The sequence below is a fragment of the Parasteatoda tepidariorum genome, chromosome 9 (genome assembly GCF_982258835.1).
Source record: "Parasteatoda tepidariorum strain Cologne lab strain chromosome 9, Ptep-v5.0, whole genome shotgun sequence".
In the NCBI taxonomy this organism is placed as follows: domain Eukaryota; kingdom Metazoa; phylum Arthropoda; class Arachnida; order Araneae; family Theridiidae; genus Parasteatoda; species Parasteatoda tepidariorum.
The window spans coordinates 8,710,835-8,728,663 of NC_141763.1; the positions used below are offsets into that span (position 1 = coordinate 8,710,835).

General features: G+C 30.2%; 1 protein-coding gene across 3 annotated transcripts in view; it reads right to left on the reverse strand.

The window, feature by feature from the left end:
* Positions 1–17,829, reverse strand: part of LOC107454707 (dynein axonemal heavy chain 7) — a 164,674-nt gene that overhangs the window by 17,901 nt on the left and 128,944 nt on the right. For all 3 annotated transcript variants that reach the window (XR_015429024.1, XR_015429023.1, XM_087150828.1), the window contains exons 62-69: positions 15,606–15,764; positions 12,251–12,395; positions 10,512–10,736; positions 9,619–9,798; positions 7,118–7,258; positions 5,371–5,672; positions 3,134–3,203; positions 868–1,053 (exon numbers count right to left, since the gene is read on the reverse strand). Coding sequence is in view for 1 of the 3 variants with exons in the window: in XM_087150828.1 (XP_087006954.1) it covers positions 868–1,053; positions 3,134–3,203; positions 5,371–5,672; positions 7,118–7,258; positions 9,619–9,798; positions 10,512–10,736; positions 12,251–12,395; positions 15,606–15,764 (1,408 nt within the window). In the remaining 2 variants the exon portion in view is untranslated. The remainder of the gene's footprint in view (positions 1–867; positions 1,054–3,133; positions 3,204–5,370; positions 5,673–7,117; positions 7,259–9,618; positions 9,799–10,511; positions 10,737–12,250; positions 12,396–15,605; positions 15,765–17,829) is intronic.

The window sequence follows — 17,829 nt, forward strand, 5'->3', positions numbered from 1 at the left end:
AATAAAATATGTTATAAGTACACTGAAATTTGTGTAAGTTGAATACTTGGAGGACAAACATTTCACGGCTCACTAACAAATTTATTGTATTTGATCATTAAGATCAACTTAGAACAGATGTGGTCACCTTAGAAAAAGACTTCTGATCTGATAAACTATTTCATACTCAAGAATATTTAGGTTGAATTTTTAGTTGAGTTATTTATCCTTTTGTAGTAAGATATGTAATGACTCAAACCTAGAAAATTTATCAGTAGAAAAAATGGCCATCCCTGTCATTTGTTCTAAATGATTCTGTTTACCAATGTGACAACGAAACGTGTATAGGTTGTAATAAAAGGTTACTATTTGTGATATTTAAACGTTGTTCTTAATCATATTCAGCTTTTAAAAGCTTCATTTTGATAAGTAAAGGGTGACAAACGAAATTATGATGGCTATGTGGTGCAATGGCTGCCTTATACTTCCCAGACAAATTCATACCCAATACCCATCGATCTAAAGCTGAATGGGTTCCAAGCTGCTGCCAGGGTTCAAACCCTAGTCTTAGTAAATTATTGAGCCATTGCAGTTTGTCCTCTTTTGTAATTTAGAACAATTGACACTGCAAAGAAAAAAATCTTTCTAAAAGATAGAAAATTAAGCACTTTTTACAAACCCTGAATAAAAAAAAAGCCTTTAAGAGCTTTTAAAAAACGTAAATCTAAAATAAGCACCTTTAAGCACTTTTCAAAAACACTACGCACCTTGTTTTACACTCCCTGTATTTTCCAGGCTTTCCCTATTCTCCCTGTGGAGTGGCAACCCTGTCAATAACTCAACCAGTTTTTCTTCCTTAAGAGAATATGTATAGGAATGGAAACAAACCTTGGACAAAATATCCTCTGCAATGCCAATTAACTGGTGCTCAGTAGTATCACCCTCTGACATTCCGCCTGATCCTTCAATCAGTAAGATGTTGTCGAGCAGTTTTCGACTCTCCTGCAGCTCTCTTGTAATGTCCACATTTTCATGCATACCAAACACTTCAGGCTCTTGAGTTGCAGGAAATTTCTGAAAAGAAGTATACAATGCAGTGTTTTAGGAAAAAAAATACAAAACAGTAAACACCCTAATCTTATGCTCTGAATTACAAAGTACTCCAGGGAGTAAAGCCATATCTTTCAACAAAAAATAAGCACCTCTTAAGTGCTTTTTTAGCACTCAGAAAATATTTTTAAGCACTATATATATTAACAAAATGCAAAATAATTTTTAAAGATTTTACATGTTCATGATAAAGTAACTAGTTTCTGACAAAGAACTCTTTTCTTGATTGTATTAGCCACCGTAAAAAGATCGAGAGAATTTTCGGTTCGAAAAATGAGAGTGGAAATGAAGTAATTGAGCATATCTAGTGAAATGCAACAGAGTTGCACATGAGAGTGCAATAATCTTAACGACCTCATCTTAGTAGACGCACATGCGGACTCGCAAGTATTTCATCAAACCTGTCAAATGATTGACGGATGGATTAACGGAAGATTGAAATGGATTGTGGTTGAATGAATCCTGAAAATGTTGAACAGAACAATGTGAAAAGCATTCTTGTATATTACGTGCCGAAAATCGACAGGGTAAAGAAAAAAATCTCATTTTCGAAAAGAAAAAATTAAGCACTTTTTAGAAACACCCTATGAAAAAAGCACCTTTAAGGGCTTTTAAAAACGAAAATCGAAAAGAAGCACCTTTAAGCACTTTTTAAAAACGCTACACACCATGTACTCCCTAGAAAAAAAAGGCAGGGCACTTCCTCACAGAAAAGGGCAATATGAGTTTTGAAAGGGCACTCACTTAACATCGTTAAAATTTGATCAAAATGTGTAATATTATCCAATAACTGAATTTGATCCTTAACAATTTTTAAATTATCCTCTTATACATTCTACAAAAATAATTACAGTCTATAAAAATAATTAAAGGCACGGTAAGAGACAATCATTCAGAAATTTTTTTTTCTCAAAAAAAGCAAACTAAAAAAAATAAATAATGATAATTGATAAATAACTCGAAATTTTTTTTCTGTCATTTAAGTTGAAAATTATGAGAAAATGAACATTTAAAATCACTTTAATTCATTAATACACCCCCGAAAAAAGAGAAGATTCTGACAAAATATTTGTTGTAGTAATCAGAATTAAACCTATAAACAGATAATTTTGCCATTGTGTATTTATTATTTAAACAATGAATTATTTTTTAATGGAATATGAATAAAAAAGCTGTGTTTTCATAAGATTGCAGCTTATTTTTACAAAAAACGCAAATAGGGCGCATCAAAGAGCAGACAGGGCGGGCCGCCCTTCAAAACCTGCTTAGGCAGAATACTAAAAATAACATGTAGAAAAAAAGTCACTCCTTAAAATGTAACAGAAGTTTTTTAAATTTCCAAACAAGTGCAAAATTTAAATTCTGAAATTAGACACAAAAATGCACTTTTTCTTAACTAAACACATACTTTATGAAGATAAAAATAGATGTTTAATACTCAAAAAATTGGTAGAAAGTTTTGGTTATTTCAGGTGGTTATTATTTGATTTTTTAAAAAAATGTATAGTTTTATTCTGAAAAAATATTTCTTTTAGTGTCTGAACTTACATATCAGTATCTGAATTAATAGTGTAACTTTAAATAAAGGACTAATTTATAAGTATATTTGAATGTGTCCTGCAACCTTTAAAGTTAGATGAAATTCCATTCATTACATCACAATTAAAATAAATTTGCCTTATATAGAAACAAACAGATTTATAAGTTATGTATTTATATGCATATTTATTTAATTGCATATTTGTCTTAAGTGGTACTGAAATTGTGGCTATTCACTTAAATTGGGCATACATACTTTTTCTTGAGTCAAATGCTTTTAACTAGAATTTTACATGCATTTTTAGAAATCTTCCTTATTTTCTCTCCCAAAAATACCTGCTAGCATTACATGAGAATCACTGTTTTTAACTTTTGTATAAATTCGAGTTTCTGTCAAGCATGCTTTGAAAATAAAGTCATCCATGGCCTTAAACCCTTCATAATTTTAAAAGAAAAATTGAAGAATTTTCAACATAATTAGTAGATTTTTAAAAAAATGAATTACTTGAATGAGTTTTAGAATGTCTTCATAGACATCTACATTCGGTACCATATAATCACCACATACAGAAAGCCTGCAAGAGAGAAAATAAATTTCAACATAAATACAAGACTTAAACAGGGTGCGTAGCCAAATTTTTGAACAAAAAATAAGCACCTCACAAGCACTCAAAAAATATTCTTAAACTCTTTATTTTCAAATAAATATATATATATATATATATATATATATACACATAAACTTTCAAAAATAGGAAGAAGTTTTATTAGTGCACATATCCTAATTATATTATTATTGTGATTGAATGAATTGTGAAAACATTAAGTGTGAAAAAAATGCTTTTGGCATAATTCGTGACTTAAACCGACATGATAAAAAAATATCTCATTTTGGAAAAGGGAATTCTAAAGACCTTTTAAAAACACCCGATGAAAAAAGCACCTTTAAGGGCCTTTGAAAATTGAAAATAAGCATGTTTAAGTACTTATTAAAAATGCTATGCACCCTGTTAATAGACTAATTTTTTAGAAACATGATTTAAAATAGTATTTCTGATTCTGAAAATTGCTGATTTTCAAGATACAGCGTCTCTTAACCATCAGACAATGCATTTACTATGAAATTTTCTCAATAAACATAGTTATACTAAAAACATTGCTTTACTATAACACTGTTTTACTATAAAACTATCTGCTATTGCTTTATTGTAACTTTTCACTATAACATTGCATATTGTTTTACTAGAACATTATTATAACATGGTTTTACTGTACCTAGTTCTTCAATGGAAATTGAAGTTTAGCAGAAAGCCAAATGTTTGCTCTCACTTCTAATTTTTACTTATTATTCCATAGTGCCAAATGTTACTTAGCAAAACTTTTTGGTACATTTCATTCAAGTCGATTTTGGAGGCAATAATAACAGATAATTAAATTACATGTACAATGGAAAAATACAAAGACAGCATTATCTTTGCTGTTCAACCTAAAAAGTATTATAAAATTTCAGTGGCAAGAAAAAAAGTAAAACAGCAAGGAAAAATAAAGATTGCCAGCAAAAACCTTCTATATCTCTTCACTCTGAAATCCCCACATAAAGTTGGGCAGACCATCAAATTTTACCTATTCATGACATCTGTCTTTTATAGAGCAAAAGAAAATATTAATGGTTGTGGCTCACCCCAACTCTAAATTACACAACCTCTTTTCTGGAATATCTTAATTTAACATCTTTGACTCCTTAAAGAAATATTAGAAGCGAATAATGTGTTCGATTAAAATTTCCTTTCAATGCCTTACACTCAAAAATATTCATATTAAACGATGAGGACTATTCATTGTACTTAGCCTTGATTACTGTAAATGTAACCTTTGATTTGGATTCATTAATACAACTATCCAACTTAAACATAGCACATCAAATCTAAGCTTGATAGTACATTTTATTTTATAAGCGTCCTTTAACAGCCTACCCAATTTTTTGGGTTAATGATTACTAATGTTCAACTCTGTAGCCTTGTGATTTTGAACCCAATCCAGAAGACAAGGGAACTCCTGGATCAAGTATTGAGAGAAACTCATGTTTGAACTAACCCGCATTTGCTTAACATGGTGATGAAAACCATGCGGATCTCCCACGGCTAGCCAGACGTCAAAGGGACTCTAACTTATGATACATTTCCCACTGAGGATGCTTGACGTCAACACTGTGGTCGGTGCAAGCCGGATGCAAAAATTCGTATCGACCAGCTATCACAGGGATTTGATCACAGGTCACCTCATTGGAAGGCAAATGCTCCATCCCTTCAGCTGCCAAGGCTCTTGATAGTAGATTTTATTTTATAACCATCATTACAGCCGACCCAATTTTGAGTTTACGACAACTAATGCTCAACTCCGTAACCTTGTAATTTTGAACACAATCCAGAGGACAAGGGAACTGCTGGATCAAGTATTGGGAAACAATTGCTTTTGTGGGAAACTTTTTGATAGAACTAACCTGCATTTGCGTTACAGGGTGAGGAAAACCATGAAACCTCTCACTGTCAGCCCGACGGTAAAGGGACTCTAACCTATGTTCCACCTACCACTGATGATAGTTTACGTCAGCACTGTGAAACAGATGCGGAACTCGCAAGGACCAGCCATCACTTGATTTCAAACCCGTATCACCTCATTGGAAAGCGAATGCTCTATCCCTGAGCCACCTCGACAGTATATTAAACTGATTATCTCACTTACTTGTACTGATCCTCCTCAATGATGTTTGGATTGCAAAAGTCTACTAAGAGTGTAAGTAGGCAGCGCCTATCCCAATCGTCGGTGACCCTACCACCGTAATTGCATTCTCCGACCATGTAGGTGATTGCCTCAAAAGGCACCTCACTGTACTCATTGACAAACATCTGAAGCTGTTGAAGAGATATTCTTAAATCCGATTCATTAAAGCCGTAAGGAATGTTCCAGCCGATGGGACCAAACTTTTTCCGCTCTTGGATGAGCGCATGGAAGAAGCACAGGCCGAACATAAGTTTGTGAAATTCCTGCAAAGCAAACAATTGTGGCACAAGTCATGGATTTCATGGGCAATATTAAAATGATTTATTTAAAGAAAAATTATTGATTGAAAAACACACAAAACATTTTTAATATCTGATTTTTGACTTTAGATCGATTTTCATGTTTTGAAATTGTATTGTAAATATATGGCCATGAAGTTTTAATTAAAAATCTAACATTAGCAGTGGAGATTGTGAGTCCAACTCAAAAATCCTGAAAATTTTGTGAGTAAACATTTCAAAAAATTTGTGTCCTTATAAATTTAAATCACCGATATTTTCAAAACATGGAATTCTAAATAAATTATATGCAGCATAATTTAAATGAATTATTATGTATAAGTTTACTTTTATCTCTAATCACATTTATTGTTCTACCAGAAAAAATATTTACAAATGAAAGAGATGCAAAGCATTAATTCTATTTCTAATATTTTTAAATAAAATCTACAAGAATTTTTGATGATGATTTGATATCTTGAAACATCTACTATGATTTCTTGAAACTTCTAGACCTTGGATTTCCGGAAACTTAATCCAGATTTTTTCCGGAGCACAATCATCTCTGCATTAGCATTTACAGCACTTTCAAAATGGAATTTTAAAAATTTTGTAGCTCATTTGGATTTATTAACCCACTGGCGGTGTAGCGAATGGGCAAATTTGGGAGAAAGTTTCTCCCTTATACACTATTTCAGTTTCATACTACATGGAAAACCCGGTTTTGTTATGCAGAGAAAACGGCATGTTAAAATAAGGCTTTTTACACGCAGAACTGTGAGCTGGTTAAAATGCAAATAAATAAAAAAAAATAATACAGCCTTTTTTTTTATACAGATACATATGTTAAAAGTTGTTATTGAATATGGAGTATTTTTTGCAATAAACACCGATGCTGGTAATGAAATTCCTATCCATTTCTAGCTCTGAAACACAATCTTCCAAATCACATTTAATTTTACCATTGCAAACATATTTCTTTATTATGTAAAAAATTTTTTAAAGGAAATTATCTGAATATGACATAAAAAATAGTTTAAAGAAAAGTCCAGATTGTATTTTCTAATTGTGTTTGTGTTTTTTATTAATAAATGGGTAAGTTAAGATATTCAACATTGAATATTTATAAACCAGCTATTAAGGTATAAGGCAAGATATTTATTTTGTGATTTCATAAATCTCAAATAAGTCTTAAATAATTTTAAATTTTCATGCATAGTATATATTAATATAAAAAGCAATTTTTAATGCAGTAACGTTCTTTAAAATGTATTGCCATGATTTATTTTTATAAACATTTCAATTATAATTAAATTTATAAAATTTAACAAATTATAAAATAAAATTTATGAAAGTATTAAAAAAAATCTTATTTAAATCAAGTTAATCAGATTTTTTTGTTAAAAAGACACAGGAACTTTGGTATTTACTGTGTTTTTGTTTCCACATCCATTGAAGAAGTCTGTGTCACTTATAGGAGTACCCAAATAAGACTGCAGCAAGTTCTGTTTCAAGCCAGTGGGAGGTTCATTGGTCATCTTGACACTGCTTTGTAAAACTGACACAGGAAACTGAAAAAATAAGCACTCAAAAATTATTTTTAAGCACCATATACATTAGCAAAATGCATAATATATTTCAAAGACTCTACATGATCATGATAAAATAACTAGCTTCTGACAAAGAACTCTTTTCATGATTATATTAGCCATTATAAAATGATCCAGATAATTTTCTGTTCGGCATCAGTGGCTGGAAAATGAAGAATGAAATTGATAATATCTCGCAAAATGCAGTAGAGTTGCACATGAGAGGGCCAGAATCTCAACGAACCCAGCTCTGTTGATGCACATGCGGACGACTCACAAGTATTTCATCAAACATGTCAAACGATTAGCGCTTTCATACGCTATGGATACGCCGAAATGGATTGTGGTTTAATGAATTGTGAAAACATTGAACAGAACAATGTGAAAAGTACGCTCTTCCATAATACGTGGAGAGAATCGACATGAAAAAGGAAAAAAATCTGATTTTCAAAAAGGGAAAAATTAAACACATTTTTTAAAAACACCCAATGAAAAAAGCGCCTTTAAGGGCTTTTAAAAAACGAAAATGGAAAATAGGCACTTTTAAGCACTTTTTAAAAAAGCTACGCATCATGTTAGATAACTCTGCTTCCTATATTGGTCACATGTCTATTGGTCATTATGATTAAAAAGTTTTTTTTAATGGTGGATACTTGGGTCTATTTCCCATTGCTCTCAGAAATTCTGGAATTGACACTCTCTTATCGTTACTCAGTGGGCACTCATGGCTAAGCCACAACGGTGGAGTAGCGTTGCCCACGTCATACAACCCCAAACACGTTTATAGGGCTGGTTACGTTCACACAATCATACAGAAGAGAGGACATATAGAACAGAGAGAGAGAGAGAAGCTTACATCCATGCCTACGGTGGGATTCAAACCCACAGCCACTGGCCTTGTAGGCCAGTCCAGTAACCACTAGACCAGTGATCGGCATGACCAGTGATTATGATACAATCAGGGATGCCACTCTAAAAATATTTCAAGACTGAACTTATTTTTTGACCAAATGATACTGTCAATCGTTGTTTACTAAACTTTTAGAAATTTATAGCTCACTGACACCAAAATTTACCTTTCTACCTAGCCTACATATTAAGTCAATCATTTTATTATTTTTTCTATAAATGTTTTTCTTTATTTTATGTTTTTTTAGCAAACAAAACGAAAATAACAGCTAACCTTGTATATTTTTTTACAACTATTACTGAACAACCTGAAACCATTCATATCTCTATTTTTCACTTTACCGTTATTTATTTTTGTTGTAGCACTTAATTTCTTTCTTTATTTAAAAAATAATCTTGATTTAACTTTAGTCAGCATGACAATAGGTTAGGTTGGGGGAAGCAAACTCGAGCAGATTTAGATTCAGCAATAGTACAAATTTAATTACACAAGTAGATGAAGTTCAATCAATCCCATTTGTCAAGACTAATAAGATTTAGTGAAGCTGACAAAAAGAAGATAAATAAAAGTCCTGACATCATTACCATATCATATAATTTCATTAAGATATATTTTTTTATTTTGACCAAAAAAAAATTAAATTTCTAGTGAAAAAAAACAAGAAAATTTAATTTAATTGATAGAATTTATTAGTCTATTGATTTTTCTCAAGACTGATTTCAGTCCCCAGGACTGAAGAGTGGCACCCATGGATACAATGTGTATCAGTGAAAAATATACATCAATAAGTCATAATATTTTACTTATTGCTGATTTTAAATAACAATCAGTAAAATATTGTTGATTCAAATAAAAAAAAACGAGAACCAGAAATGGTATAAAATTTGGAAAGCGAAAAATATATATATTTCTTACGCATCCTATCACTTCCGAACTGCATGTAGAAAGTCATATTTTTTTTGATCCTTCAAAATGATCGAGTACACAAAAAAAAAACTTGCTCTATTTTTTACCTACAAATGGTCTAGCACTTAAAACAAGCACATCTAGAATTAGATATAAAAATGACCATTCGTATCACAGTTTTTTTGACTGGTAAGCAAGCCAGATCCACAATAGTATAGAAAAAGGGTGGACGCTTGGAAACAGTAAGTAATGTCCAAATAAATGTGTCAAAATAACCAGGAGATTATAGGCAATTTCTAAGAAAAAGATTGTATCCAAAAATGTACAAAAAAGTAACTAACATTCAGAAAATTTAAATTGATACTGTTACATAATTTTTTTTTAAATAAAAAAAATAACGTCCAAAACTCCCTCCATTACTATATAATAAGGAATGGTTTGAAAGTAACTTAATTTCATGGGTATAAAATTTCAATTTCAGCAAAAGCAAAGAATTAAGATGGTGAAAAAAAGGTGTGGTGACTACCTTGGCAGACGGATAACTGGTTAGCCAAAGACGAAAGTCTAGATGAGTATTTTCTTCAGTTAGATTGTTGCAGATTTTTTCTAACTCAGGCATCCAAGACACAGCCAGGTGACAATTTTGAAGTGCAACCCATGAGCCTCTCTCTCTGGCATCCTTGATCATAGTTTCTGCGACTGGTCCCTGGGTAAGAATCATGACACAATTAAAAACAGGGTGCATAGCCATATCGTTCAACAAAAAATAAACACCTTTTAAGCACTCAGAAAATAATTTTAGGCACTATATATATTAACAAAATGCAAATTAATTTTCAAAGACTTTACATGTTCACGATAAAATAACTAGTTTCTGACTAAGAACTCTTTTTTTTATTGTATTAGCCACCCCAAAAAGATTGAGAGAATTTTCGGTTCAAAAATGAGGGAGGAAATGAAGTAATTAAGCATATCTAGCAAAATGCAGCAGAGTTACACGTGAGAGTGCTAGAATCTTACCGAACTCAGCTCAGTGGACGCACATGCGAACTCGCAAGTATTTCCTTAAACCTTCAAAATGATTGCCTCTTTCATGCGCTATGGACCAACAGAAGGCCGAACTGGATTGTGGTCGAATGAATCGGGAAAATGTTGAACAGAACAATGTGAAAAGCACGCTTTCGCATATTACGCGCAGAAAATCGACTGGGTAAAGAAAAAAATCTTATTTTCGAAAAGTAAAATTCAAGCATTTTTTAAAAACACCCCATGAAAAAAGCACCTTTAAGGGCTTTTAAAAAAAACGAAAATCGAAAAGAAGCACCTTTAAGCACTTTTTAAAAATGCTAAGCACCATGAAAAAACAAATGATACATTTTATTAAAATTTTGAAAGAGAGGAAAGAAAAAAAGCAGTCACCTGCCCTTGTCCAAGTGAAATGGCAGAAAACTTGTCTCCACTGAAACCTTTGTCTTCGGCAAATGTGAGGAGAGCTGCCATTGGATCAGCTCCTGGAGACAGAACAAAGAGGAGAGGGATGGTGCAACCAGAATCATTGTAGCTCTCGGGTAAATTAAAAGGAGGAGGCTGCACAAATTTCTTACCAAGGTTTGCAGATACAAATTTTGTTACCATCGGCACGATCTAGAAGACAACTTAGCATTACATAAAAAAAATCCTACATAATTATTCTACTAGAAATACACAATTTGTGACACAATACAATGACTCTATAGTAATAATAATAAAAACATTTTCTTATACTTTTTATTTCACATGAACAAATTATTATTTTGAAGAAAAAAATTTGGTCTTAAAAGTACAAAATGAGATGAGTAAATTATTTTGTTTTCTTATTTAATTTTCAGAAATAAGTGACAAAACAAAATTGATCGGTGAGATTAATCTGCCGTTTACAATACTCTGATTGCTATTGTAGATTTATGGGGGTCCAATTGATCCTTTTTTTAAGGAAAATTCTGCTCACTAGAACTTTCCGGTTATCCAGGCTATGCTATAGTACACGTAATGTAGTGTAATAATTTATATAAATTATATTAATAGTAAATCAATGGCTATTGGATTACATTAAAAATATAATACATTTATCAGTTTCCTAAGATTTTAATAGAGAAAAAATTTGCTTCACATTATTTCGAAGAAAAAAAATTTCACCAGGGTGCGTAGCCAAATCTTTGAATCAAAAATAAGCACTTTTTAAAAACTTTTCAAGCACTTTATAAAAATTTTCAAGCACTCAAAAAATTCATATTCAATCAGTGATATCATTGAAAAACAAAAAATTTTTATAAACAGTTTTAGCGTTAAAAAACCCAAAAAGAAACAGACGTAAATCGAAACAATCAGTACTTTCCCACATCATCGAGTGAATTCAACTTGACCCTGAACTCAGAACAAAAGTACCCGTACCCCCTACGTCAAAAAAGTTTTAGAAGTGAAATAAAATAAACAATAATAAAATTAAAATAAATTAAAAAGAAAAACATTTAATAAGGATCTGATATTCTCCATCCGAATTGGAGCATTCGGGTTTCGGTTTCAAAGGTGCATGCATGCGCCATAACGTGGGTATGACATGAAGTCCACGTGAATGATTACGTAGCAAACACCCCATTTTTCGTGAAAAGCATGGGATCCACCAGATATCACTGAAGGGGGGGGAATTATTCGGGGGGAAAAAGCACTTTTTAAAAACGCCAGCTGAAAAATGCACCTTTAAAAGCTTTTAAAAACGAAATCTCCAAAAAAGCACCTTTAAGTACTTTTTACAAACGCTACGCACCCTGTTCACAATAAAAATTTAGGAGATAGTTTACACCATGTCACTTGTCTGATGGTTAATTACTTGCTTACATAAGATAAATCTATATTATCCCATAATTCTTATAATATAGAAATATCTAATTTCTATCAGCTATAAATAAAAAATCTGAAAATAAATAACATGATTAAATTTACTAGGTTTTCCCATGGATTAAATGGTTTTTACCTTAACTAAATATAAGGTGAAAAAGCTAAATAAGGCTTAAAGGTGAAAACTAAAACCTTAACTAAATAAGGCTTAAAGGTGAAAAAGTTTAAAAACAAAACATTTAGTACCTACTTTAAAAATAGTCAATTTTAAAGTGAAGTAGTACCTTATCAAATCTTAAACACCTCAAAAGCAAGAGTCTTTGAAAAAGGGAGAGTTTTTCTTCCCAAATACCAGGCAGTGGAATGCTTTGTGGGTCTTTAGAGTTAGAAATTTCTTTCCAGGATTCTGCAGTAGACATAAATTCATCTCTGTAAAAAAGAAGAAATTGCATTTTTAGAAGACACCTTTTATATTTAAGTGGAAAACAACATAGGACTACCAAAATAAAAGGAAAGTACTAATCACTACAAATATGGAAGTTGATTTTTTACATTAAAAAAGTATGAATGGTTGACCGCGTAAAGCCAAGCACAGATGGCACTAGGTGTTAAAATTTGTCGTAAGACTTCTAGGTTACTACTCTAGATTAATTTTTATGCCTAAGCTTGAAAACGTGTGCTATCCAATATTATTATATTTGTAGTGTTTACAATGCATAGTGACAGCCCCAGACTTTTGTCGGGAGGATTTCTCCTCAAAGCCGCACTGTAATGCGTTTTTTCAATATAAATTTCAACGAAACAAACAACTAGTGAATTCGGAAGACTCCACAAGCATGCTATTATGATATAAAAAAAAATTTTTTAAAAAACCAACGGCAATATTTTGCACTAATATAGCCAAACAAGGGATAACACTAAAAACATATGAAACCATACTATTTATTTATGTTGTGATATTAATTTTTTAAAATTTATTTAAGGCTTACGACTTGTCAGAATTTATGTAACACAGAAAATTCTTATGAATGGTAGAATTACACGTAAATTTAAACACAATAATAAAACTTTCTAGAATATTAAGCCTGTTTACACAGCGCCTCGAAAGCATAACATATAGGTGAAAGGATACGTCGGAAAATTTCTAAATTTCTTCTGGTCTTAGGAAGCTTGTTATTCTTTACATTCTGTCAAATATAAATTATTATATTAATATAAATTCTAATTATTATATTTTTACTTGTAAGAATCTCATGACAAAATTGAGAGTTTTTTGAAAAAATAGAGGAAGAGGTCAATAGTGGTATGTAACAATGCTACAATTCATTGAACCGTAGCACAGAAAAGATACATACACAGTTATCATAAATTTAATAAGGTACAAATACAGGAAAATAGCATTAAAAGCAACTAACACAGATTATTATTTTTTATTTTTTTTAAAAAATGCTTTTCTTTAAACATTAAAAAAATTAGAATATTTAGAACTGGCACAGCTATTTTGAACAAAGTAAATATGCAAACACATGCTTACTTTCATAGCTCCATAAGTTCGTTAGTTGAAACACAAAATCTTTCAACTTACAAACAAGTTGCATGAATCGTGATGCAGAGTCATATTGGAAGACTTAAAAATGCAAGTTTCAAAAATCAAGCAGTTCTAATAACTTTTGTTAAAATAACTCTCGCTGTCATTAATACTTATTCCAATTTTCTTAATTTTTATTAGAGTTAGTAATTTTCATTTGAACATAATTTTTTTTAAAGTTGAAAACTGGGTGTTAATATGCTACTTTCGTAACAGTCAGTTTCCGATTTCTTTTAAAAAATTATTTCTAAAAGTTAATCATGAATGGGAAAGTAAGAAAATTTAAATGAGTTTCACTAACAAAATTATAAATCTCTTTGCATAGAAAAAATTAGTTGAATCCAAAAAATTTATTTGTAGATGGAATTCTGAGTTGTCTTAACATACTTTACCCATTTTAGATGCTTGTTTACCTACTTTTGTGTCACTGTATTTCTCTCTATATATATAAATAGAAGATGTAGGACACAATCTGTAAATTTTGCTACTGGCCAGAGGCCAGTTGTAGCATTTTTTACACTGGCAACTTTTTAACACATGTGGTCACATATTCTAAACCTCAAAACTTTAAAGGATGAAAAAATTGTTGATATTAATGAAGTCATTTTTTTTATAAAGTTTTTCTCAAAGTATGGTAGGCACAAGTTTCATTTCCAAACTGAAGAAAAATTTTAAGAAACAAGCATGAAATAAATCAACATATCAGAACATATAAAATATTTTGACCATGTGAAAGATTATAAAATATTCATAATTCCATATTATTAAAAAAATAATAAAATGCACATAGAAATATTTTCAATGAAAAAATATTGGCAGGCAACTTTTTCAATGCCAGTTTTATTTAGTTGGTTACCTGTTGTCTGTGGCAACCATAAACTCAGTCCTATAACACTGCTAAACTCAACACACATAAAAAAATTTTTTTACATAATTTTCATAACCGTGGTTGAACAGCCGACCCAATTCCTGGGTTTACAACTACTAATGCTCAACTATATAGCCTTGTAATTTTGAGCCCACTCCAAAAGACAAGGGAACTTCTGGATCTGGAATTAAAGATTCTTTTCTTTTGTTGTCAAAACTCTTAATCCCTGAAACGCTTTAAAAAAAAAATTCCTAACATTTTCTTGTATTTAATTTAACTTTTATTTATTTAAATCAACATATCAGAACATATAAAATATTTAGAACATATAAAATATTACAAATATTCATAATTCCATATTATTAAAAAATAATAAAATGCACATAGAAATATTTTCAATGAAAAAAATATTGGCAGGCAACTTTTTCAATGCCATTTGTTTTATTTAGTTGGTTATCTGTTGTCAGTGGCAACCATAAACTCAGCCCTATAATACTGTTAAACTCAACACACATAAATATTTTTTTTAAAAATTTTTATAACTGTGGTTAAACAGCCAACCCAATTCCTGCGTTTATGACAACTAATGCTCAACTACATAGCCTTGTAATTTTGAAACCGACCCAAAACACAAGGGAACTTCTGGATCTGGAACAAAAGATTCTTTTCTTTTGTTGTCAAAACTCTTAATCTCTAAAATTCTTTTTAAAAAAAAATTCGTAACATTTTCTTGTATTTAATTTAACTTTTGTTACAAATTCGAAATTCTTCAAGTGTAATTATTTACAAAATGTCTTATTACGTTGTTTTGTAATTTAAAAAAAATTGAAAATAAGGGGATAAGTGACTTACACAAGCATATTATAATTGTTGTTGAACTGCCGACCCAATTTTTGGGTTTACAACTTCTAATGTCCAACTCCGTATCCTTGTAATTGTGAACCCAATCCAGAAGACAAGGGAACTGCTGGATCAAGTATTGGGAGAAATTTTGTCTTCGTAGAGGACTTTTTTAAGGAATTAACCCGAATTTGGGTTACATGGAGAGGAAGACCACGAGAACCTCCCACAGTTACCCTAACGGCGAGGGGACTCTAACCCATGATTTGTAAACCACTAAGGATATTTCACGTCAGTATATATGATTTTAAAAAAGCATTTAAAATCAAAACTAATCACTTACTTCAAGCCATGGAATACTTTAAAATCTGATAATCTGCACAATTCATCCCAGCATTTATCTTGCAACCATGCTGAAGCAGGATTTGGCGTTGTATTTTCCAGTCCAACACCCCCAGTTAGAAAAAATTTAAATTCTGTTTTTTCTAATTTTCTATCTGACCTGTGGTAAAAAGTTATGTTCATTGAAATATATAACTTATTATTGAGAGTGCACAAAAATACCACAAATATTTATTTAATGCTAAAAAAATACTTAACCGTTTTTAATAAAGCAATGCTTATGTAATTAACTCTTTCCTTACCAACTTTTTCATAAACAAAATGCAAAAAATGAACATATTTTTTTACTTCATTAATAAATACAAGGAACTAAAACAAAACATAATATACAAGTTCTAAGTTGAAATTTAAATTTTTTTTTTATGTGTAAATAACATTTAATTTACCATCAGTTTACTATCCCACATTATCTCAGGCAAATGAAAACAAGTTAAATATTAGTCTTTGTATATGTTCACATCTTCATAATCTGAAAAATCAACTGCATTACTTTCGCTTGCAAACGCCATTTTTGTACTCTTTTCTCATTGTAAATTCATCAACACATGAATTTTTTATATACAATTGTGCAAAACTCGTCTGCAGACCCACAAACAGCAAAACTCCCAAACAAAAATGGGCAAACTTCCAATCACAGCAGATTATTATTATTTTTTGTTTTGTTTCTGGCAGAATAAAAACACGATAAAACAAAACGTTTTGACGACTTCTGCTATGTCCGAGTTCTAATAATTATAATAATTTGTAAATTGGCGATAAATAATTTATAAATTGGAGTAACTTTCTTCGATTATAATATAAGAGTAACCTTTAAAATAATACTTCATAGGTAGTTTGGAGTTGCCATTCTCGAAGAACACTGCCGGTTTAAACTGAAAATTAAACCTGATATTTAATAGAAAAGAGCAAATACTATTTTCAAACAGAAAAAGTATCCCTTAGTAAAGAAAGTTACACAAATTACCGTAAATTATTACCACCTAGGATTTAGGAGATTATGCAGATTACAGAGATTATCCTTTTGAAAAGGATTAAGTGTGTTGACAGGGTTCATACTCAAAGAGAAAAAAAAATTTCCTGACTTTTTTTGTTAGATTTATGTAAAACGTCCGGAATTTTTTTTAAAAAAATTTATAAAATTTTAAATTAGAATTATAATCAAAATTGCAACTCTAAGTAAGCATTTATACATTATTTTTATTTCAAATAAAATCAGGTGATTTAAATTATGTCAACTCCAATTAAAAATAATAAATTGTCACAAATGCGACTTAAAAAAAAAAAAAAAGACTAAAGCAATATTTTGAAAAAAGCAATTTTTTTGTAAGAGTGAAGTTGTTGCAAAAAATACTAAAAATAAATAAATAATCTGTGTATAGTTGAAGTTTCATATTTAATCAATGTAAGCATTTATAAATTATTTTTATTTGAAAAAAATCAGGTGATTCAAATTATGTCAACTCCGATTAAAAATAATAAATTGTCAGAAATGTCACTAAAAGAAAAAATAAGACTAAGGGAATTTATTAAGCAATATTTTAAAAGAAAATCAATTTTTTTATAAGTATGAAGTTGCTGCAGAAAATACTAATAATATGTAAATAATCTGCGCATAATTGAAGTTAAATTATATTTAATCAATGTAAGAACATTTTTGGAAACAACAATATAATAAACAATTAAAATCCAATACATCAACATCGATTAAAACAGTAATTATGGGAAAGATAAGCATCAATAAGACTGTATAATTTGATTGAGCAAAACTTATTTAAAAGATTAATTAATTAATAATTAAATAATATAAAATTATAACAATAAATTAATAAATTAAAACAAAATGTTTTAACACCAATTATCAAACTGTCCTAAAAAGAAACTGACAAATATATAAACAATCCATATATAATTAAAGTTAATCTATATTTACTAAGTTAAATCAAATAAATGTTTTTAAACAGACTAGCAAAAAAAAAAATAAATAAACAATAAAAACGTAATACTTTTAACATTTAGCTATTAAATAAATAAAAAAAATTCAAAAAAATGAAACAAAGTGAAAGAAAACTAAATATTAAGAGATAACTTATTAATCAATAAAATAAAAGAACAACTTTTTAACAACTAAGTCATTCTAAAAAAATATTTTAAAAAAAACTATACAT